This window comes from Gopherus flavomarginatus, chromosome 21 (assembly GCF_025201925.1).
Source record: "Gopherus flavomarginatus isolate rGopFla2 chromosome 21, rGopFla2.mat.asm, whole genome shotgun sequence".
In the NCBI taxonomy this organism is placed as follows: Eukaryota; Metazoa; Chordata; order Testudines; family Testudinidae; genus Gopherus; species Gopherus flavomarginatus.
Genome location: NC_066637.1, coordinates 6,192,936 through 6,216,463, shown reverse-complemented (window position 1 = coordinate 6,216,463; position 23,528 = coordinate 6,192,936). Strand labels below are relative to the sequence as shown.

General features: G+C 38.4%; 1 protein-coding gene across 7 annotated transcripts in view; it reads left to right on the top strand.

Moving 5' to 3' along the window:
* Window positions 1-23,528, top strand: part of PRKCZ (protein kinase C zeta) — a 143,792-nt gene that overhangs the window by 195 nt on the left and 120,069 nt on the right. For 2 of the 7 annotated variants that reach the window (XM_050931633.1, XM_050931636.1), the window contains exons 2-5: window positions 1,398-1,472; window positions 10,364-10,485; window positions 19,466-19,555; window positions 21,345-21,395. In XM_050931633.1, coding sequence (XP_050787590.1) covers window positions 1,402-1,472; window positions 10,364-10,485; window positions 19,466-19,555; window positions 21,345-21,395 — 334 coding nt within the window. In that variant the 5' untranslated portion in view covers window positions 1,398-1,401. Of the gene's footprint in view, window positions 1-2; window positions 1,473-10,363; window positions 10,486-19,465; window positions 19,556-21,344; window positions 21,396-23,528 lie in introns of those variants that run through there. The other 5 variants (XM_050931632.1, XM_050931631.1, XM_050931637.1 and 2 more) reach the window with 4 other exon arrangements.

The following is a 23,528-nucleotide window of genomic DNA, read 5'->3' as shown; positions in this document are numbered from 1 at the left end:
AGATCGCCCTCCCCCCACCGCCCCCGTGCTGGGGAGGCGTCGCTCCTTCCGGTCGGCTGGGACCCCAGATCTCGAGCCGGGCTGCGGGGGGGGGCACCCCAGTTTCTGCCTCCCACTCCCGCTTGGGCAAGGAGCCTGCGGGCAGCGAGCGGGGCCAGGCTCCCCCCAAGCCGGCCGTGACCCAGCGCTGAACCCCCTGCAGGGAGCATGCCCCCAGCTACCGTGTGCCTGGCCCCCAGCGGGGGAGAGCCCCTCCGCCATGGGGAGCTCCCGCAGGGGGAAGGCAGACTGTGCCCGGCTCCTAAGTACAGAGACCACAACGCCCCGACCTGGGACTCGGACCCTAGGCACAGGAACATCTGCAAAGCAGCTAGTAGGGCCCAGACAGTAAAGGGATCACCACACTTTCTCTGAACCAGAGCTACCTGGGGAGGAATGACCCCGATAATCAAAAGACTGACACATCCTGTAGGTTGTGTTCCCCCAGCTGTTACACCCCTGCTTCAATGTATCCTTTAAGGGTGGGGGGAGAGTCTTCCGATTATTAAACAGGTTCCTAACTAGGTCTCCCTACCCTCTAAAGGGAAGCCAGCATGCAGCTGGAACCTGTTCCTTAGAGACCTAGTTAACATTGGTCTGAGATACAGCACTGTTTCTTCCCTATGGGAATGTGAAAAACTTCTGTGTGGCATGAAAAACGTGGGACTAGAGGATGAGAAAACAACTTTTCTGTAAATAAAGTGTCCTGTCCTTTCTCCAGTCTCTTAAAAAGAGCTTTTCTTGCAATATTTTTGTCCAGAAGTGGAAATATGAGAAGTTTTATTAGGAAACTTTGGGGGAAAAAGTGGTTCTTGAAGCATTCAGATCCTAGTTTTGCCAATGGTGGAGACAGATTAATGTTCTAACAGCTCATCTTATCTTAACCTGAATAAGTTTGTAAAATTAAGTTTAACTGGCCCTATTCTTTTTTGACTTTACTATATTTTTAATGCTTATCCCTCTGCTTGTTAGGTGCTTAAAAGATTTTATAAAGCAAGAGCACTACAAAAGTAATTTAAAAGCTGACATTTTTTTGCAGGACCAGGGTCTTGTGGCAGAGGGTAGTCTCGTTGATTTCTTTGTTATATTGTGGGTAAAGTTAGTATTGTTTTAGTCATTGCAGGATCTAGCACTACATCTGTACTTTAATGTGTTCCAGTTTTTCTGTGTGTGTTCATTAATGCTCTATTTTTGCTTGTGTGTGCAGGTGGACTGGATATCATTGGGGAAAAAAGAACTTGTAAATTTCACTTGCTACTTCATTGGAATTTAGCATAACATTAGTGATTCCTTGTACCCTCCAAACCATACAAATCTTTATGCCAGGAACATAGTTGTCATTTAGATTTCTGTTTTAGTACCATGCCTAGCAGAATGGGATCGAAAATGAATCTCAACAGAGACTTCATCAGAGTAAAAGCACATTATAATGGGTAAGTCATACAGTCCTTTCAGTGTTGCTTTATATGTGGTTTGTCACTTTAGTTGGCAGCGAACAATAGTCCATGAACTCATTTAGTAATGCAGTAACCAAAGAATTGATGGTTCCAGTGGATACTAACAAATCATTTTGTGTACAAACAATGTTTGTAAATTTACTTGGGTGTTAAAATGTTCATCTTTTTTAAATTCCTGAATCTTTATAAACTAGTGAGAGATGTGTTTGGCTTATTTTTGGTTAGCTTGTTTTTGGTTTCTGACCAAATCTGTTTTGAAACAGAAGTATTGATGTATTTGCTGATCCAGTCTGAAGATTAATAAAAGAATGTAGCCTGTTAAACCCAGGCACAGCTAATATATTTAATTGGTTTTTCTTAGGCTCTAGTCCTGCAACGAGCTCTGCACTGGCAGATTTCCATTAAAGTTAGTGGGGCTGTGCTTGCGAGCTGGTGGCCAACTGCATAGTTGTTCTCATTGAAAGTTTGGGGGTGTACGCTGTGAGCTCTTTAGGGCAGGGATTGTCTGTGTTTCTACAACACCTATCACAAAAGGGTCCTGATACTAGTTAGTGCTTTTGGGTGCTAGTGTAATGCAAATAATAATTTATAGTCACTATTATACTTACATAATTAGAGGTATCGTTTCTGTGGTTAAAATTGTAGACTGTGCCAGCAACTGCCATTGTTTGGCTTGTTGATTTTCCCCACCATCACCTTAATGAAAACTCAAAAGGATTGTCTGTCTGTCCAGCGAAATATTTAGGCAGTTGTGGGAAAAAAGTGTTTGAGTTTTCACCACAAATTATTAGTAAATCCAGTAAGAATATTTGCCTGCTATATTTAAAATTCAGTTATTAAAAATGAACTTTTCAAATCCAGTTTACCTTTCACTATTTACGTTGTTGGTCCATGTTGAGAGAAATGTAAACATCAAAGAGTTACAGCTACACCTATTATGTTCACTTTGGTTTATACTCACTTTCATTTTCTGGCAACTTCGCCCCCAGGTTGCTTTTGTTGTCTGGTTTCTAACATTGTAGGGAAATGTTACTTTTTAAATTGAATTTAAAACAATCACGAGAACACTTCTGTCTAGTTTTGAATCCTGCTGCCTCCCTTTTTACTAAATATAACTGAGCTTAAAAGTATTTGACAGTGACTTGAGTTTTGGTCTTTTTCCTTGTAAGCTAAAAATATGTTGATCCCCAGTGTATTCATTGTCAGTAATTTGATGTTTAGTGTAGTTGTATTGGTTTGGTTTTGTTTTCCAATAAACTTTATTTAGTAACAGTTGGAAAGAGGAGGACAAAACCAGGATGAAGAATTTAGTCTTTACAGACTGTGAAAGGGAGTAATAATATATTACTTTACTAAGGCTACGGCTGTACTGCACTGCTGTAAACCCTCTAATGTAGAGGCTCTAAGCTGAGGGGAGAGAGGGTCTTCTGTCAGCTTAATTACTCCAGCCCCTGAGAGTAGCAGTAGCTGTTTAGGCAGGAGAAGTTCTCCCACTGACATAGTGCTGTCCACACTGGCACTTAAATCAGCATAAATTATGTCACTTGGGGTGGCTAATTCACACCCTTGAGCAGCATAATTTATGTCAAATTAAGCTATAGTGTAGCCATAGCCTCATTCTCTGTTCTGATGTGTTCGTAGGATAGGCAAATAATGCCTTGAAAACACAATGACTGGGTCCATGGATATATGGTCCATGGAACGTTTTTGCTCCTGCAGTGAAATGTGGCATAGTCTTGTGTTTAGGGTGGGGGGACTGGAAGACAGCTCCTTGATTGTAAAACTAGCTATACTGTTAATTCTCATTCTAAACGTGAGCCAGTCACTTAATCTCTGTGTCTCGATTTACCCATCTGTAAAATGGAAATCCTCCAGAACCTTTCTAATTCACACTTCATTACAGATATGATAATTTGCACATAAAAATATGTCCTCAAATATTTAATGAGGCCTTGTTTATAGTGAGGATTCATGTTGTTAAGACTACCTTTCAAAATATATTGCAGGATATTATATTAAATTTATATAGCTATTATATATTTAATAGATTTGTTTTTATTATAATAGACGTGTAGGTGAATACATGTGAAAATAAATGAGCACAGCATATTTTGTGGTGCATTATTATTGCTGTTATAATGTTACTGTTAATCAGCAGTGATTAGTGCTAATTAGCAAGGTTTTACTACCTAACAGGCTGTTTGAGATTTAATGAGTACTTGTAAACTGCTGTGAGATCTTTGGATGAAAGGTTTGCACCATACAAGTGCTGCTAAGTGTGCCTAGTTTAAGTTCAATAGAGATCTTTATCCTAAATTTATAAGACAATGTCAGTCTGGGTTTATGATTAAAGGATGTTCTCAATTTAATTATATTAGCACTAGAGTAGTACTACATGTCTGAGATGTGCAAGCTGCTCTGAAACTGTGTAGTCCACAAATGTTATCCAATATGTATATGCACAACATTCAAACCCAGTAACTGTTTCCGGAATATAAAATGTGTATTTCTCCAAATGTTTGCAAGGTATGTGTATAGACTTTGTTCAAGAATGAAGCAGACCTTTGAATATTTGAAATTTGTGATAACATTTGATTCATTACTAGAATTCACTGGAAGGAATATGAATATCATAAAAGGAATTAGTAAAAGCATTGAGAACATTTTTTGTACTTCCCGCAACAAGTATTCTGTAATTTTCATGAGTCATGCAGATTGTATTTATAGACAAAAAAGGTTCTTTCTTCCTTATAATTCATTCAGAACCTCTGAAGCATTCTAGCCATCATTGTTTAATGTTGTTCTCAGTTGGAGAAGAGCAAAGCATCTGTCCCACTTACAAAGTAGGAGGTCCCAGGGTTACTGAATTTTGTCTTTGCTTTGTTGACACAAAGTTCTGTGTTAAGTAACAGGTTTATGTAAAACAGTTTATCGGCTAAAGCATAGCATGATGAGTGTTTCAGTATCTATTCTGGATTCCTGCTTCCATATCTGCAGATGTAGTAAAACATGCTATTTGAGAATTAGTGTCAAGATAGCTGCTAAATAACTTAAAGCACCAATTGATAGTACAATATACCATTTTGAAATTGATTAAACAAATAGCCTGTTTACGTAAGGACAAGGACGCTGCAAAAATCATGAAAGTTGTGATTGTTTCTCCATGGAGTTTCAGGAGCTATGGCATTTGTATTTCTTGGGTGTAACAGAGTTCCTTATGTAGCAGAAATGACAGCATACGGAAACTGAAGTGTAGAGCAAATTTGTGTAATTTCTCATTTCATTTTAAAAAACATTTTGTTGCTTGTCTAGATTATGTATAATCCTTTGATGTAATCTGCATTAAATCCTACTGACTACAAATGAACTACCTTACTCTGGTTAGCTCTGCCCTAGCCTGCATGATTCTGACCTTTGCAATGCCGTATCCCAAGAATGCAAGAAATGCTCTTAATCCAAGTATGTGCCCAACATTGGCCCCTTATGCTGCTTGATGGAGTCTGGCTTCTTAAATTTGACTGGGGAAAAGTGCATATCTAGTGGGATTCTTAAGTAAAGTTTATCAACAAATAGTCTTCATTCATGTGTGCTCTGGCCAGCTGATGTAATTGTTGGCATTCAGATTTAATGTAGTAGATCTCAAAAGAATATATGTAACTGACACTAGTTATTTGGATAAATACTGTACACAATTGCATCAGAAATAGGTGCTGCTTGGTCAAAATAATAGTGGAAGTTTTTTCATCTGTACTTCTCTAATTAGTACAAAGAATGGCAGTCCACCTCCCACCTAAAGTTTTAATAATTTAAGGCTTGATCCTGCAATAGGTTTTGCATCTAATACTCACATTGACTTCAGTGGGAGTTCGGGGTATGCATCCTGTGGTAGTAATATGCATTCTGGGCCAGATCCTGAAATGGATGTTGGACATTGAGTAAATTTCATACTCAGGGGAATTTAAACATCAGAGGTTGGTCTTCTAACTCAGTGGTTCCCAAACTTTAGCAACCTGTGAACCTCTTTCACTAAAATGTCAAGTCTTGTGAACCCCCTCCTAAAAATAAATATTTCCAGGGATTTTCTCCTTTACCTGAGTATAAATTATAAAAGCAGTGATCTTGGAAATATAAAATTTGGTTTTATGTCATGCTTATTACACACTATTTAGTATTAATTATTATTTATCATTGCAGTATTTTTATTACATTATAAAAACGGCAACACTCTCCCAAGATCTCACTTTCTTAGCTTGTATCACTTTGACTAAGCCTGTTTATAAGACAAGGCTCCTATGTTTCATCAAGGAGTATCAGATGTGAAACAACATGAAGGTTTTTAAGAAGCCAACTCAGTTCATCCTCCACAAGCATTCAGGTCTTGAGCAATCCAGGCAAACAATGCATATTACAACAAAGCATAAACTTGTTCTTCGTAATAATTTTAAAAACAATACTAGCTGCCCATTTAATTTTAAAAACAGCAAAAAATATCCACCTCCCTTTCCATTTCTTATATGGAGTCTTGAAGTTTTAATCTCCTCAGTGTGATAGATATGCTTGCTTTGATCTGCTTAGCTCTTGGAAGTCCAGGGGCTCTGTGCTGCTGACCTTGTGCTGCCCGGGGTCCCTAGGGACAGCTGTGTCTGCATTAGGGAATTTTTTTTCCCATGAACCCCCTGTGACATTTCACGAACTCCAGTTTGGGAACCACTGTTCTAACTGAAAGCACATAGAAGGAATACCCAAAGTGGATGGTGTCTCAGCGCAGGTACACATAGTCGAATCAGTTTTCACCTACAAAACAACATGACCCAATAGTTATGTGATTCTATCCATCTCTACTGTGTTGTCTTCACTGAGCTAGTTACACGCTAAGTAGAAACAACCTGTAACTTGATCTGTATTTCATAGTGTTATTGATTTCATAGTCAGGTACCTAAAGATACAGGTATGAAGGACCCTCCACGGAAGTCATATTAGAAATTTGTTGTAACTTTTGGACAGAAAGTGTTTGTTACATACATAAGAGAGATCCTGACTAAAAGGTCATATGGATATTCTGCAAGTTTTGTTTACTTAATACTGAAGTATGGGACAGTGTTAAGTTTGGCTTTTTTCTAGATCTGTAATGTAACTTCTTAAGTCCTTTAAAAATGTTAATTTCAAAGGGTAATAATTAAATTCTTAATCTCCTACTGTAATCTCATCCCAAAGCATCTTTACAGACATGAAAAATGTAGAGTGTTGCCATTCATTCCTGTCCATGGGTAGTTTCTCCAGTAAGCCCAGTCTGGTCAAGTCCCTGTGTACAAAGTCTTGCCATCTATTCAGCAGTCAGCTTCTGGGTCTAACTGATCTTGTTGTATTTTTATTATTTTCTTTGGCATGCTATCATTCATTTGTTCTACAGTCTCCACATCAGTGTAATCTTTCAGTTGCAGCAAATCCCCTTGTGATAGTGCCCCCATAAGATTTTATGGAAATATGCTTATGAAAATATGTGACATAACTGGAATATTTTCTGTTTTACACATGCCCTGTAGCATATTTATGTAAAGGTTATTATCTACTGAATCTATTAATCCTATTTGTATTCATGTATTATTTTTGTACTCAAAGTTATGAATATTGTCCGTGTACTGGCTTGATTTCTAAATAACCTTAGTAGAGCATTTGGTCAGTTCCTGGAGAAAGGAATTCGCAAAGTTAAGTGCCCGATCAGGAAGCACTTAAGGAACAATGCATCTTAGAATGCTCCAATCCACATAAGAATTCTTCCTGGAGACAGTCAAGATATCGTATGGGCATTGGCTTCTGCCTGTAAAAACTGAGAATCATGGATGGACATATGACTTGCCCAGGTGACTCCAGATCTCCATCTTGGAGCTGGACTTTGCATAGGAGAGAGGAGGGGGTCTCCACCCACAAGAGAGAGTCTATTTAAGCCCATGGGAGACTCCTCCATTTTGTCTTCAGCTGGCTGAAGAAAGGGCCTCTCCACTCCCAGAGATACCTGAAAGAAACCGGAACAAAGGACAGTGACTGCAAGGGGTGTGAGTAATTGCTGGACCCAGACTAAAAGGAGATTAGTCTGTAAAAGGAAGCATTCTGGAACTGGTGAGGATTTGATCTGTATTCAGTTGGATTAGATATAGGCTGGTATGGTTTATTTTATTTTACTTGGTAGTTCACTTTGTTCTGTTACTACTTGGAATCACTTAAATCCTGCTTTCTGTATTTAATAAAATCGCTTTTTGCTTATTAATTAACCCAGAGTATGTATAATACCGGGGGGGGGGGGGAGGGGCAAACAGCTGTGCGTATCTCTCTATCAGTGTTATAGAGGGTGAACAAAACAGATTTATTTGGGTTTAGACCCCATTGGGTGTTTGGACATCTGAGTGTTAGAGACAAGAACACTTCTGTAAGCTGCTTTCAGTTAAGTCTGCAGCTTTGGGGCAAATAATTCAGACCCTGAGTCTGTGTTGGAGCAGACGGGTGTGTCTGGCTCAGCAAGACAGGGGTCCCGAGCTGGCAGGGAAAGCAGGGGCAGAAGTAGTCTTGGGACATCAGGTGGCAGCTCCCAAGAGGGGTTCTGTGATCCAACCCATCACACCCCTACCTTGGTGTCACATTTTATTTTCCTTCTAACTTCATTTATTTGAAAACATCATTCTACTTTTCAACTGCCATCTTCAGAAAAGCTCTCATCTCTAGCCTTCTGACGCCTATTTCGTTTAATGCAACTGCTTTCAGACTATAGAGTAATACTGTTAGTACAGTGGTGTGATAAATTTTCACCATGGTACTGAAGATAATGGCTTTTATCCATAATTTCATCAGGCTCTGTGCAGCACTTGTAGCTAAAGCACATTTCCTTTAAACCTCAACCTTGATGGAACCATCATCACTAATCAAGCTTCCTAGGTATACTCAAGATTGTACTTGTTCTATGATTTCCCTGCTGCATTTCAACACTTCATATGTTGTCCCTTTTCTAGTATGAATCCCAGGCAAAATAATGGAGTAGCTGATATGGGACTTGGTTAATAAAGAATTAAAGGAGAGTGATATATTTAATGCAAATCAACATGGGATTATGGAAAATAGATCTAGTCAGACTAACTTGATACCTTTTTATCAGATCACAAGTTTGGTTTATAAAGGTAATATGACCTAATAATGCATGCATATTTTTCTTGACATAGTCTCCACATTTTTGACACTTTGACTAAACAGTTTCCATGAAAATTAAGCTTGATTATTGTAAAGTTTCAATTTCCGGCAGACCTACACAAATCTATGAAGCAGGTAAAACAGCTTGTGTTTTCTAAAATGATTTGTCATAGACGGTGGAAGTAGCAAAACTAATTAAATCATGTATAGCTTATTCTCATTTCTGTTCTCTTTGTTGACTTCAGTACATTACATGAATAAGTGACATATGGCTCTAAGTACTATTCTTAACTGAGAAGTGCAGTTGTATAGTTATCCACTAGAGGATGTTAAACTTTTTTTTTTTTTTTAATCTCTGAACATCCTTTGAACATCTCCTTTTTTTGCCATGTTTATTTTGTGTGGCTTTTTCTTGAGGTACTTTAACAACGTAAAATGTGAAAAATCTACTTCACATGTTCAGTTGTATACAGACTAGATCGTGTAAGCATGTTTTTTAGTTTTTACATCCAACTGCTTAGTGTGACAAGATGTAGTTTCACAAATAAATTCTCTAGGATACTAAGTGGTTTACTTTGTGTGGGTTTTGTCATTCTAGAAACACTGAACCTCGTAGAAAGGAATTAAAAACTTAAGCTTCATGGAAAATAATACGTCCCCCCCCCCCCCCCGCAAAAGCATACCCAGCTTGCTAAAAGCTAAAACTTAGCATCCCATTGTAATTGTCTGTCTTTATCGTCTTTCAATAGTTCCATGTTGACTTCAGATTTTAGAATTTTGTTATTATCAACCATGCTGCTAAAAGTATAGTTCTTAGCTGAAGTGTGATGCAAATGTTATATTCAATACGGTAACTTTGAAATTAGTTTTATCACACACACCTAACACCAGAAATAACTTTGCCACTCTTCTCGTTAAAAACATGTGATAAGTCAAATGTGATAAGTCAAATTTTTAAACTTGATCTGTTGTAGACCTCACCGTCCTACTGGTCAACTGTTATATACAGTGGTTTGTCAGTTTATTCCAGTCTCGCACTCCTTCCCCCATTTGTTTCTTTCGTCTTAAGTAAAGTTGCAGGAGGTCAGGGTCATCTTTTGCATTTTTTATTTTAAAAAAATGTTCAAATTTTCAGAATATTTTTAATGTGGAATTAAAACTTTTTTTCAGAATATTTACATAATCAAAACCTCTTTAATAACGCAGGGACTTCTGAGCTACTGCGAAGTCCTATATAAACTCTGACATGTTTCAGTCTTTCATTCCATCTACCTAAAGAAAAATCACTGTGGCTGGTTAGGAGTTAAAAAAGCTATGCGTTTTATAATGCCCATTTAAACATTGAGACTTATGTTAAATGAACTAACATCCAATAAAGCAGATATTGAACAGCCAGGATCATTAATGTAAAATATAATATTAAAATAATGTTGAGATGCAAAAGCAATCTATCTCCCCAGGGACACAGAAGAGCATAGCCCTTTCTGACAGGAATAATACTTGCTTGTTCAAGTAGTCCCATTGATTTCAATGGGATTACTTTAGTGAGTAAGTGCTGCTTGTGTGTGTACAGCTCAGCAGGATAAATTCCACAGATGCAGCTACTGAAGCAAGCAGTTTGTGACAGATGCCATATTTTTGAATGAGGGAATATATTTCGTGATTTAAATCTGTGAATTCATCTTTTGCAGGGACATCCTAATAACAAATTTGGATGCATCAATGAACTATGGTGAACTTTCTGATGAAGTGAGGGAGATGTGCAGTTTGCAACAGGAACAACCAATTACCCTGAAGTGGATTGATGATGAAGGTATTACAGACACGCGAGAGATTCTTTTGTAAATCTTTACTTGTTTTCCATGTTGTACAGTATGATGAAATATTAGGCGGGGGGAACTTGATGACATTTGCTTTATTTAGTTTTCAGATAATCCAGGCATTTTTTATTGTAATTTATAGGTATCATGGGACATAACCTTGTTTCACATAACAGGAAGGTTTGGATAAATGAGGCTCAGATAATCAAGGTTGTGCTGTTCTTGAATTCACTTTTTAATCCTTTTAAATAATGAACTTTTTCAAAGTGTAATTATCTGAAGCACTATTTTTAACTAGAGTGATTAGGGAAATGTATGATGGGAAGGAATGTGGCAGGGTGATTGCGTTCCTTACCTGGATGCTCTATTTTCTTTTTATTTATTTATATTATTGTAAGTGGAGAAAATGCAAACATAAGGGAACTAGAATTGTGTATCTGTTCTGATTGTTGAGGTCCATGAACTGCCTTGACATGGTGAGGGCCCCCATTTTCCAAGAGGAAGTCATGAAGTTACTAATGGCTATGGCTTAATTAGATAGTGATTGTAGAGTGCTTGTAGAGAAGGGCAGAGTTCCTTGCTGCAGAGCTTCAGGACTACACACCCAAGTCTCCAGATTCTATTTTTTTCTGATTTTCTTTCTCTTGTTTTTTTAAATCTAAAAACATTAGTCAAAATGCTCTTAACTTTTCTTTGTGTATGTGACCTTGGGCCATCCTGATGGGAGTGTTTCCTTCTGAGGACCATGTTGCAGGGGTAAAAACTAGTGGCCTTTGCCCACACCTTTTGGAAAGGTTAACACAGTAGGTATTGTCAGGTAAGACTGTAGGATTCTAGGGTGCACCTATGTCTTGCAGTAGTCTGGGATGAACAGTAAACTTGTGGATAGCACCAGTTTGCTGGTCAGTCATCCTGAGTGCTACTGCTCAAGAGTTATGGCAGGGGATCAGAAGCATGGCTCTGCTGGAGCCAACTTCCATGTTCATTCCCTGACTAAAGCCTTGCAGCAGAAAAGACTTTAATTTGGGTATTGTGCTTAAGAAGCAAATAAAATTAGTTCTCCAGGGATTAGGCCTCCTCAACAAAGTTACATAGGTCTCGATCCTGCATTGAGAGCCATGCAGGCAGGTTCCTGAACCTGTACAGAGTTCCGTTGAAATCGGTTGCAAAGTGGAATCCGATCAGGCCTTTAGTTTAAGGGCGAGAGAGAAATTGACCTTTGGGGAAGTCTCCTGAAAGACTCCAGAGAACACCAAGTCTTGACATTGCCAGTCTGTCCACAAGCATTCTCAGTTCTTTTACTGTATTGAAAAAGTAACCAGTCCTTTGTGATGTATAGTGAAGATGTTGTTTAAAAATGTTATTGGGCATTTGGAAAATCTACTCCTTTTGTTTGGTACTTCCTTTACCTGGAAGAGAGTAGAGAAGCTAGGGTAGAGTCCTTTTCTGTAAGGAAACTGACTGAGATCATACCTTTGGCTAACAAAGTTGAAATATTACCAATGTTTAACTGATTCTCCATCGTTTGAATTCCAGAATAGAAGATAACCTAGCTCATTTTGTCTAGCCAATTAGAAGGATAAACTGATTTGTTTTTCTGTCTCCTCCAATTCTTTTCTCTCCAATGCACTGTTGCTGCACTCCTTAAGTCAGCATGGATGGATTTTTCTGACTCCCCTTTTCTCTCTTGTTGCCACTGATGAAGCCATGCTATTTTCGTTAAATTAGTTGTAGAATATCTTAAAGGAAGATGTGGGACAGCTGATGGAAGGGCATAGGCTTGTAAAGTGCTGCTGCAGCCCGTGCCTGCATGTGTATACCACAATTAAGCAACTTCTTAGCCTGAGCGCTAGTCAGCTGATGTAGGCCAGCCGCTGGTGTCTGATTGCAGTGTAGACATCCCCAAGAGTATAACTGATGTGAACAATCACTTGAAGAAAGAACGGTTAGTTATCCCACAGTAACTGTGGTTCTCTGAGGTGTGTTGTCCACACGGATTCCATATTTTGCATCCATCCCCATTTATCGGCATCCCAACACCTGCAATTCTTATTGGCAAAGGAACTGAATAGTGATTGAGGCTGCCTGGCCCCTTGTGCCCTTGCCTGTGGCAGGGGTACTGGAACTAGGGGTGCTTTAGGTGCTGCCGCACTCCCTGGCTTGAAGTGGTTTCCATCCTATACAGGGCTTACAGTTTGGTTCAATGTCTCTCAGTACCCTCACAACACAAATTGTTCCAGCAGCCCTGGTCAGTGGTGGTCATGAGGGTTGAGGCATGGCCATAACACATACTGCTATGCAAAAAGAACCCAATCTCGTGCATAAGCTGCATATGCGCCAAGATTGGAATCTGTGCACACAACACATTTTGATGAATCACTCGGACTGCAGAGTAAGTAACTGTTCTCTTCTGGATTCAAGCTCTGTCACCCTCTCTCTGATGATCTTTGGCAAGTCACTTAACCTCCTTGTCGCACTTTACCTTCATATAAAATGGGTAGAACTGTATTCCCAACCACGTTTGTTTATAAAGTTCTTTGAGAGCGAGAAGTGAAAGGCACTTCAGAACTGTAAAGCTTTTTTTATTCAATAGCAAGTAAAAAAAACAAAAACCTTTTAAAATAAAGTGCACATTTTAATAGCAAAATGACAAAGGTTGATGAAAGGCAAGAATTTTTCTTTACGATATTCTTTGTTATGCATGCAAAGTAACATTTTTCAAAAGTGTATAAGTCCCATTAGACTTTAAATACAATTTGAGTCACATAGATGCTGCTGAAAATTTTACTTCTAGTCCTGATTCATCTTTGGAATGAGTGTCTGTTTGCTTTCAAGGTGATAATACAGCTGTGTTATGGAAAAACTAAATGTTTTTGCCACTTATGATTTTTGATGTTTTGCACAGAACATAGGACAATTATAGCAGTGATACATATTTTCCTTTTTCTATTGATTATTCTACCTGGCAGCCACCTTACTACTTCTGTAGGTCATTGGATGCAGCCTTGATTGTAGTATTGGTCTAATGTATCCCATTCAAGGACTAGTAGATGGATTGATGTTGGCTTCCTTTAAAGGAACACTTTACTAAAAGAGACAGTACTGTTAATGTGTAATGTTAGTGTGAGTCAGTATGCCCTTTAACTATGGTGTGACAAGGTGCACATTTTATGTGAACTGAATGCTTTCATCTACTTGAGTGCTATTTTAAAGAGACGTTTTCAAGGTTGATAGAGCCAAAAGTGACCTCTCCTGGTGTGGGAGGGAAAGGTAAGTAAGCTATCTGTCTAGTAGTTAGGAAAGAAGTGCTAGTGTACAGTGCTTGAAAAAGTAGATGAAAGGGTACACACCCCCTTATAGCTAGAGAGATGGGGATTGGGAATTCACCCTAGAGACCCCACCGGGACGCCTGCCCCATCCAACCACCCCTTCTCTCTGTTCAATGACTGCCCCTGGAACCCCTGCCCCTAACTGCCCCCTGCCGTCCCATCCAACTCCCCCTCTCATTCCTGACTGCCGCCTGGGAACCTCTTCCCCATCCAGCCATCCCTTCTCCCTATCCTCTCTCTGCCCCTGGAGCCCCTGCCCCTAACTGCCCCCTGCTGCCCCATTCAATCCTTCCTGACTTCCCCCGGAACCCCTGCCCCTATTCACCCCCCTGTTTCCTCCTGACCACCATCCACACCCCTGACCACCTCCCCCAACTCCCTTGCCCTCTATACACCCCCCCCCCCCCACTCCCTGCCCCCATACTGCACTGCCTGGTTGGAGCCGGGCCACGCTACTGCTACACAGCTCAGAGCACTGGGTCAGGCCCGACTCTGCAGCTTTGCTGCCCCAAGAGCTCGCAGCCCTGCTGCCCAGAGCATTGTGCCAGCAGTGGAGCGAGTGAGCTGAGCCTGTGGGTGAGAAGGAGCAGCGGGGGAGGAGCTGGGGGTGAGCCTCCCGGGCCAGGAGCTCAGGGGCTGGGCAGGATGGTCCCATGGGCCTAGTTTGCCCACCCTGGGATAGCTGCTAGAAACATGAGGGTGCTTTCCCTGGATCTTTCTTGGAACGACATCTTTCATATCTGCAATGGGCTAATAGTTGTCTGACAAATGTAAACCTCTTCTGACACTCGCCCCCATCCGCTGCTGGCTCCTTTGCCACTCGCCTCTAAAACCCCCTCTGCCTGATGATCTGAACCTGGGAGTTGTAAGTTGTAAGGGGACTTGGGGTCCCCTTCCCCTCATGTCTAGGTTTACCATACTTCTGTATTTTCCCGGACATTTTTAGATATTTAGAAATTCCTCCTGAATGGCAATTTAAGGACTGAGAAGCCGGACATGTCTGGGAAAATACGGACATATGGTAACCCTACGTTCTGTCACTAGAAGGGAAAACCTATAATGGCAGCAGGCTGTAAAAGAGACCCGGTTTGGGAATAAGAACCACGCAAGAAATATGTTTGCTGATGATATTTTAAAGAACGTCACACCAATGAACTGGTGGAAGTCACTTAAGCACTTGGATTCAGAAACTGTGGAAGTGATAATCTCGCTTTTAACAGCAGTAGCTGCTTCTGCTGGTGTAGAAAGAATAATTTCTTCCTTTGGACCAATTCATTCCAAATTGAGAAATTGTTTGTGACCTGATGAAAAAGCAGGAAAGCTTGTTTTTCTTTTCCAGATTATGAACAAACAGAAAAATGAAGGCGAAGACGACTGAGTTAGCTGCAGAAACCAATATCTTAAGTTTCTCATGTTGACCTGGCTGACATAGTCGATTTTAATATATTTTTTTAAATTTCATTAAATAGTTTTTAACTAAAATAGTTAAAACAGAAGCAAACTTGATTTTTAATTCAAAAATTCATATGCTTGTTTTGTTAAAATATTGTATGTTTGCAGTTGAAGAAAAAATCTAGAATACATAATGTTGTTGTTTTTTAGTTAAATGAAACAATTGAAATGTCTATCTGGTAGGGATCTCCTCCTAATACAGCCTGACTAGAAAATCCTCCAAATATTAATGATTAACCTGTTGAATTGGAGATAGTTCACCTCCTAATGACTTCATAGATATCTGCTTCAGTTACCTTTTGTAAATGAAATAACCAACCAAAAATTGAATGAATGTAGTAAGATTAATTTGAAAATTTTTCATCTTTTGTTTCCATTCCTAATCCTGAAGAAGCTGGCACCAGCTACACTGGTTTGTTTCCCCTGCCTTCAATTTCACTTCAGTAAATAAGAATCTCTAATATGAAACAGTTTAATCAGGAGAGGTGTATGGAGAATAATGTACTCTACACCCAACTATTTGGACATTTTCATTACTAATACAAAGAAGGATCCTTTTAATTAGAGGAAGAAGTAACTCATGCGTTTTGTTTTGGTGGACCATAAGAAGGGATATAGATATAGATATAGATATAGATATAGATATATCTATATAATATCATGACAGTGTTTATTTCTGTCTCGTATGTTTGGGGTTGTTTTTGTTTTGAGGTTTACTTTGATTTAAAAGAGCACGGATTTCTACTATTTCAGGTGCTGTATTAATGAGCATTTTCCTCTTGTAATCTTGAGTTTAATTTGTATCTCAATCGGATTACAAATCTCATTTCAAATGTCTGCTTCCAAGTTGTAAACCCTTTCCTCTTAGATTCAGTCAGCCTGCTGTTTTGGCTGCCTCAGTCTTCACAGATTATATTAGCTATCGTACTTTTGCATAGTGGGTTGTACATGTAAAAAAAAAATATGTAAATGCAATTTAAATGCCTCTGGCTGGTGATCTTCTAAAGTAAGGTGAACAGAGAATTGCTTGGTAACTTAGTGGATAATGAGCTTTGCCTCTAGCAAAACTACTCAAAGAATTCACTGTCAAACTGAGGAATGTATCTAGTGGTGCACCACATGGGTCACTTCTGGAACTGGTACTGATCAATATTTTCATTAATGACATGGATAATGGAGTGGGTGTGTACACTTAAAATTTTCCAGATGACACCAATCTGGGAGGGACTGCAAGCATTTTGGAGGACAGGATTAGTATTCAAATTGAATTTGACAAATTGGAGAATTGATCTGAAATTAATTAGATGAAATTCAGTAAAGACAAGTGCAAAATACTTCACTTAGGAAGGGAAAAAATGCCCACTAGAAAATGGGGAATAATTGACTAGTTGGTAGTACTGCTGAAAAGGATCTGGGGTAATAGTGAATCACAACTTGAAAGAGACTCAGCAATGTGATGCTGTTGCAAAAAAAGTAATCATTCTGGGGTGTATTAACAGAAGTGTAAGAGATGGGAGGTGATTGTCCCACTCTACTCAGTGTTGGTGAGGCCTCAGCTGCAGTACTGTATCCAGTTCTGGGCACTACACTTTAGGACAGTTTTGGTGAAATTGAAAAGATTCAAGAAGAGAATAACAAATGATAAAAGATTTAGAAAACCAGACTTATGAGGAAAGATTACAAACACTGGACATGTTTGGTCTTGAGAAAAGAAGACTGAGGGGGGACTTGATAAGTCTTCAAATATGTTAATGGTTGTTATGAAGAGGATGGTCATCAAGTGTTCTCAACATCCACTGAGGGTAGGTCAAGAAATGATAGACTTAATCTGCAGCAGGGGAGATTTAAGTTAGACATTCAGAAAAACTTTCTATCTATATAGGTAGTTAAACTCTGGAATAGGCTTCCAAGGAAGGTTGTGGAATCTCCATCATTGGACGTTTCTGAGAATGGGTTGGATGGTCTAGGTTTACTTGGTTCTGCCCTAGGGCTGGTGTTGATGACTTCTTGAAGTCCGTCCCAGCCCTACAGTTCTATGATTCTATGAAAACCTACCTTAGAGCCAAATAAAGTGAATTTTGTAGGATATCTGTTTTTGACAAAATCCCCAAACTTCAAACTGAAGAAATAAAGTCCCACACACATGAGCTGCATAGGTGGCTGACTTCAATATAATTCACCTTGTATTGCTTTCTGTGTAGCAGGTTGCTATGTTTACTGTAGTACTTTACATTAATGGAGAGAGTCATAGTCTCCTAATTCTGGTATTACAGTTCTGCTGTAGTCTACCTACAAATGTTTTCATGTTCAGCCTGGAAAGGCCTTGTTACACAATTTAGATCTTTAAAAATTCAGTTGTGTTTTGGCATAAACTCCAGGCTCTCTGAAAGTCTCTCAGGTCAGTCTGCTGTGGTTTTTGGGGACACTTTTTAAATAGCGGATTTCTATCTTTATATTATGTTTGCACATGTCAGTGAATTAATTAAACTACTAGCTCTTGGGCAAAAGTGCATCCATGTGGTTGATTCTAGCCTTATTGCTCGGGACTTTTAACTTAGACTAGACATACTAAATACAAAATACTAAAAAACTCACAGTAAGGAATAATCCTAGTTTGCAGTGAGATGGACTACATGATCTAATAATACAAGTCAGATGGGCAAACCTATGGTTCCCTGTAGTCCTGTATCAGGACTTGAGCTAATGTCTGGTTCTGAGAGTTCAGTACCATGGAGTCCTATGCTGTTAAAAAGTAGTCTTTGGAAGTTTTAAAAAAAATCATTGGTGGTCATCTTGTTATGGAAAAGATTTTGTAGGGTAGTTATGAAGATTGGTTAACTTGTGGGTATTATTTACATCCTCAGCTGTTTTAATTTAGCTATTTTTGTATGACATGTACAATTCTTTTAAAAAGAGAGTGGTATTTTTCAGCCGATTGTCCACTAATTTACCCTGATTGAGGTACATTTCCTCCCCTACCTTTCTTTCTTACTTCTCCATTTGTTCTCAGTGTAAGGACATTCATGCCTTGAAATATTTTTGGGGAACTGGTATATAGTGTAACAAATCCTTGACCACTTGCAAGTTGTCTCAGTTTAGAGCTAAGTATTTACTTCATGGGTACTGGTGCAAGTTTGGGCTGGGTCTAGTATTCGGACCCATTCTTCCATACGCTGTAATTCCTGTAATTTTGTCAGATTCCCTCCCACACCTCTTTGACATTAATATTTCATTCTTTCCTAATCCATTTGGTAGAGAAGGTCAGAGAACTTTAAATGGCTTCTTGACTTTCCCTTTTAAAGCTCTTCTTAACTGCCTGATCTAGTAACCTTTCTTAAAGTGGACTCTTGCTTTTGCTTTGTCATGCATGTCAGCAGTCCCAGCCTTCACTATCCATCACACAGCTTCTTTATGTACAGGAAAAACTCCCTCATAGAAGCTGAACAGTTACTACCTTAACCTCCCTTAAATTGCTTCATAAGACACCCATCTGTTGTGATGGCTGCAACATTCAGTCTGCTGATCATGGCCAAACAGGTGTAACTCTTTTTTTTTTTTTTTTTTTTTCTTTTTTCCTTTTTCTATTCCCTATCTCTAATCCTAGTTACAAAAAATTCAAGCTCCGCCCCCCCACCCCCAGAAAGTAATTGTGCCGGTTCTTAACTGTATTCACATATATATATTCCCCTCCTCTACCCTTTGTCTGTCTTCAGATTGTAAGCACTTTGGGTACGGATTACCTCTCTGTGCTTGTTCAGTGTCTAGCACAAGTGGTACCCCACCCTGATTTTGGCTTTTGGATGCTACCATAATATTAATATTTACTACAGTACGCCCTCGCTATAATGCCCTTTGTAATAATGAACCTTCGGATATAATGAACCCGGTCCCTGGATCCCATCTCCAGCCCTGTGGAAGTTAGTCAGCTTACTTAAATTAATTTTTTGTCACATGTACCAACCTAAGAGAACTGTCATAACTCTTTTATGTTTTTGTCTTTAATCTTTTCAGTTTGGTTACAATTTTTAAGTAAAAAAGAATAATTTCATGTTACTGTATTTTGTTTGGCCTTAATAAAATTATTAGGATAATATAACTTTGCTTGAGTTTTCTGAGCTAACCAGTTTAAACCCTAAACTTAATATACCATAGTCATAAATTTGGTTGCATATTTCTTTGTTCCCTTTGCTAGGTGATCCGTGTACTATCTCATCTCAGATGGAACTGGAAGAAGCCTTCCGTTTGTATTGTCGTCATAGAGATGAAGGGCTCATTATTCATGGCAAGTACTCTGCAATTTTAGAACCATCTAAATTTCTTGTGAGGAGGAATAAAGCAGTTCAGGAGCTCTGTTCAATATAAATACTTGCTGAGCTTCAACACTGTATGGAGCATGGACATGTGTTAAATATTCTTTGGGCTGACTTCTTCTAAGTCACTCTTGCAGTCGTTTTATGTTCTGAGTCGTGTTTGCTGGTATCCTTTGTAAGTTTGTAATCTAATTAATGTAGGTACAGATGTGATTCCTGCTCTCATATAAAAGTACATTCTTTTCGAATCCTGCTAAACCTATAATGATGAACTAACTACTGATGGAGGGAAAAGATAAGAGAGCAATGAAGGTGATGGCTGCTTAATTAAATATACCATAATCTGCTCTTTCTAAATTCAGTGAATGTGATAAACTGAAAATAACTCCCTTGTAACCACCTCGGCAATTAAGACAATATTAAAATTGAATGGCTGTCCCTGAAATTAAAAATCAGCCAATCAATCATTCATTACTTTTTAAAATCTAAATTTTAAAAAACTTAAAGCCATTCATTTATGAGAGAAACAGCTCTGGGCTAGAATAAATTGTAGGTTTTTTAATTTAGAGGGATTTAACTGGTGGTTTTATTTCTGAATTTGCTTCTCAACCCTGCAGACCTGCAATTAGATCTGCACAGATGTTTTCCTATCCTCTGTCAAACCCCATGGAAGCAGGAGGGATTCTGTACAGGGGCAGGAGTCTGTCTGTATGGATCTGATTGCAGGTTTATGGGGTCTGCTTGAGTAGTATGCTTCATGATACTTTTTTAAAGTGTATTTGGGCAAGTTAGTTTCTTGCTTAGGAAGTTTGCATTGCTGATTTTGGTGTCTTCATAACCCCACATGAAATATTTGTTTACAAGCTTGCTGGAGAGGAAGATACCAGTACAAAAGGGCTCAATTCAGTCACATTAAAGATAGTCTATAATATATTGCTTGTTTATCTAGGCAAAATTACTATTTGCTATTAGGTCTCTTTTTCAACTTGTATTTTTAATAAAATACTTCTGTTTCCATTTTAAGAACCAATTATAGAAGCTTTTGACAACTTGAATTTTTCAAGTAGATCTACACATTATGTAAATAGGTACTGCAACTATATTATGTAAATAATGCAAGATAAATTATTATAAACTGATTTTTATTGGTACATTCTTATGTAAACCATGTATTTGTCTACATTCAGTTTTTTCAGGAGTCTCATGTCAGCTATGTTATCTTCCCTCCTCTTTTTTGGGCTTTTTAAGTTTGTGTCTCATGGTCTTCATTGTAATCAAGAGGACCTTAGAGCAATGGTGAAAGCACAGTGCTGGAAGCTGGGAAATCTGGGTTTTGTTTCTAGCTCTCCTACAGGCTTCCTGTTCAACCTGGGACATATCACTTCAGTTTGTGTCTCTGTTCAAACTGTAAAACGAGGATAATAGTACTTCATCTTCTCATAAGGGTGTTGAATAGATGAATTCATGTTTATATATTGCTTTGAAATATGCTGTGTCAGGATCTGATTCAAAGTCCATTGAAGTCAATGGGAGACTTTCCACTGACTTCAGTGGGCTTTAAGTCAGGCCCCATGTACAGTATACTGTGGTGTTGCTAGAGTAGTTGATTCTATGATCATGGCATAATAAGAGCTGGCTTAACCTGTTGTTTCTCAGAGCAGAATTGGAAAAAAAATCAATAACAAACCTTCCAGAAATTTGTTTATTTTAGATAAAGTAATTTATTACATCAGTAATAAGTGTTGTCTGTTTTTGTTTTAGTTTTCCCCAGCATTCCAGAGAAACCAGGCATGCCATGTCCAGGAGAAGACAGTAAGTACTATAATGTGTCTTACACTTATATGTGTAAGAGATGTTTGCTTATTTGAAGTAGCTTACGATATATAATTAGTTACATCTTTACCTTGTCCTGTGTAAGTACTGTTTAGAATATAAAAAGGATGGAGCAAGCATCTGGTGGCATTTTAATGCTAACTAGAGTTAATACTGGTTTCCAGTAACTGACATGGTTGTATTTATTGAGTTTTAAACGAAGTGGTTTAACAATCAAATAGACTGACATACCAGTACAGTTGGCATTCCTGTTTGCAGTCAAACTGTGCATCATAAAATCTAAAGGCAATTACAACTGACTGGTAACTATAGATCAGTTTTAGTCTTATCTATAAGTTCAAGGTTTGTACCTTTGATAGAAGGGATTGATTCTGAATGGATTATTTTTCAGAAATATTTTATGGATGTGTGGGTGCTGCTGATAAATATCAAATGTGCTAGACCAGGGATAGGCAACCTATGGCACGCGTGCCGAAGGCGGCACGCAAGCTGATTTTCAGTGACACTCACACTGCCTGGGTCCTGGCCACTGGTCCGGGGGGCGGGCGTGGGCTCTGCATTTTAATTTAATTTTAAATGAAGCTTCTTAAACATCTAAAAAACTTATTTACTTTACACAGAAAGTTTAGTTTAGTTATATATTATAGACTTTTATAGAACAAAATCTTCAAACATTAAAATGTATTACTAGCATGCAAAAACTTAAATTAGAGTGAATAAATGGAAGACTCAGCACATCACTGCTGAAAGGTTACTGACCCCTGTGTGCTAGACAGTATGAATGAAGGGTAGCAAGCAGAGCTGTCTTTCAGTTAAATATTGTAATCTTTCAAATCTTTATCTAAAGTGCTGCAGTTATTTTCTTTACATATACAGATGTAATGCTGTTTCTCGGGTACCAGTGTGAATTAATTATTGGTGAATGTTGACTCTAACTACCGCCATTGTAGATAACTAATACATTAGAAAAGAATATTCGTAAACATTTGTTTTGTAAAAGCAAATTGACAGAATAAGTCAAGTAATGAAAACTTGTGGGCAAGTAAAATGATGCTATTTTGACTCACTTGCTTCACAGTCTAGTAATATAAAGCAATATTCTGATTTATGTACTGCACTGCCATGCTTTTTTGCATAAATGTGATAGTTTTTGCCTATTGAATATAATTAAGATAATGTGGACAATTCTGTTCTCCCATATATAAATACAGGATTTTAAAAGTGGGCCTGTTTTCTTTTTTGAAAAACATCTTGATCTAGTCTTACTTTCTATTGGGCTATAGAAAATGGAGCAAGGTAGAGTCAATAAAATAACAGCATTTGTTTTAGATTTCTTAGTTAATTGTTGAGCTGCAGAGGATCAAAGATGGACTTGTAATAGTCAGATATTTGGATCGGTGTTGTCTTTATTGGCTCTATCTGAAATACAACAATAAAGTTCTGTCAATCAGAATAAGAAACTTAGGGTAAGAATCTCTCTCCAAGTTCAATTATTATACATAGGACATGTTTTATACGTTTCTGGTGGTACTAAAAAAATAATTTTCTTTTAGACACTTTCCTTAGGTTTCAGAACACCTAAATCACTTTAAATGTAAAAAAACTCCAGAGTTCTAGATGGTCTTTAGAGTCCCTTTTCAGAATGCAGTGGAATGGTCTATGTGAGAAGAATTCTGTCTAAAAAGTTATAAGACACTCATTCCCAGATATTGAAGTCATCATCCCTGATATATTTTTCTTAGTTGTGCGGGGTTTTTTCTCCTGTGTATCTATGGATATTTAATTCTTGTTTGGTTTCTCTCCAGTTTCAGTGATGAAATAGTCAACAGACTTCTTTCACTGTATCATGTCATGCATCTGCTGGAGGTGCGAGAAAATGAGGCCTGCCTTCAATACATTTTCCCTTGAAGGTTAATTTTGAAGTGCTAGATGTGTGCTCATATTGAACAGTATGTTGAAATTCCATGGGAATTGTAACTTAATGTCATGTCTATTTTAGATTTGCAAGTTGTTGAAAATAATAGGTAATATGACCAGAACTTTTCTTAGGTGAAAACACCACCATCTGGCCACTCCAGATAATGTGCTTGTAGCCCAAGATCTATTCTTGCT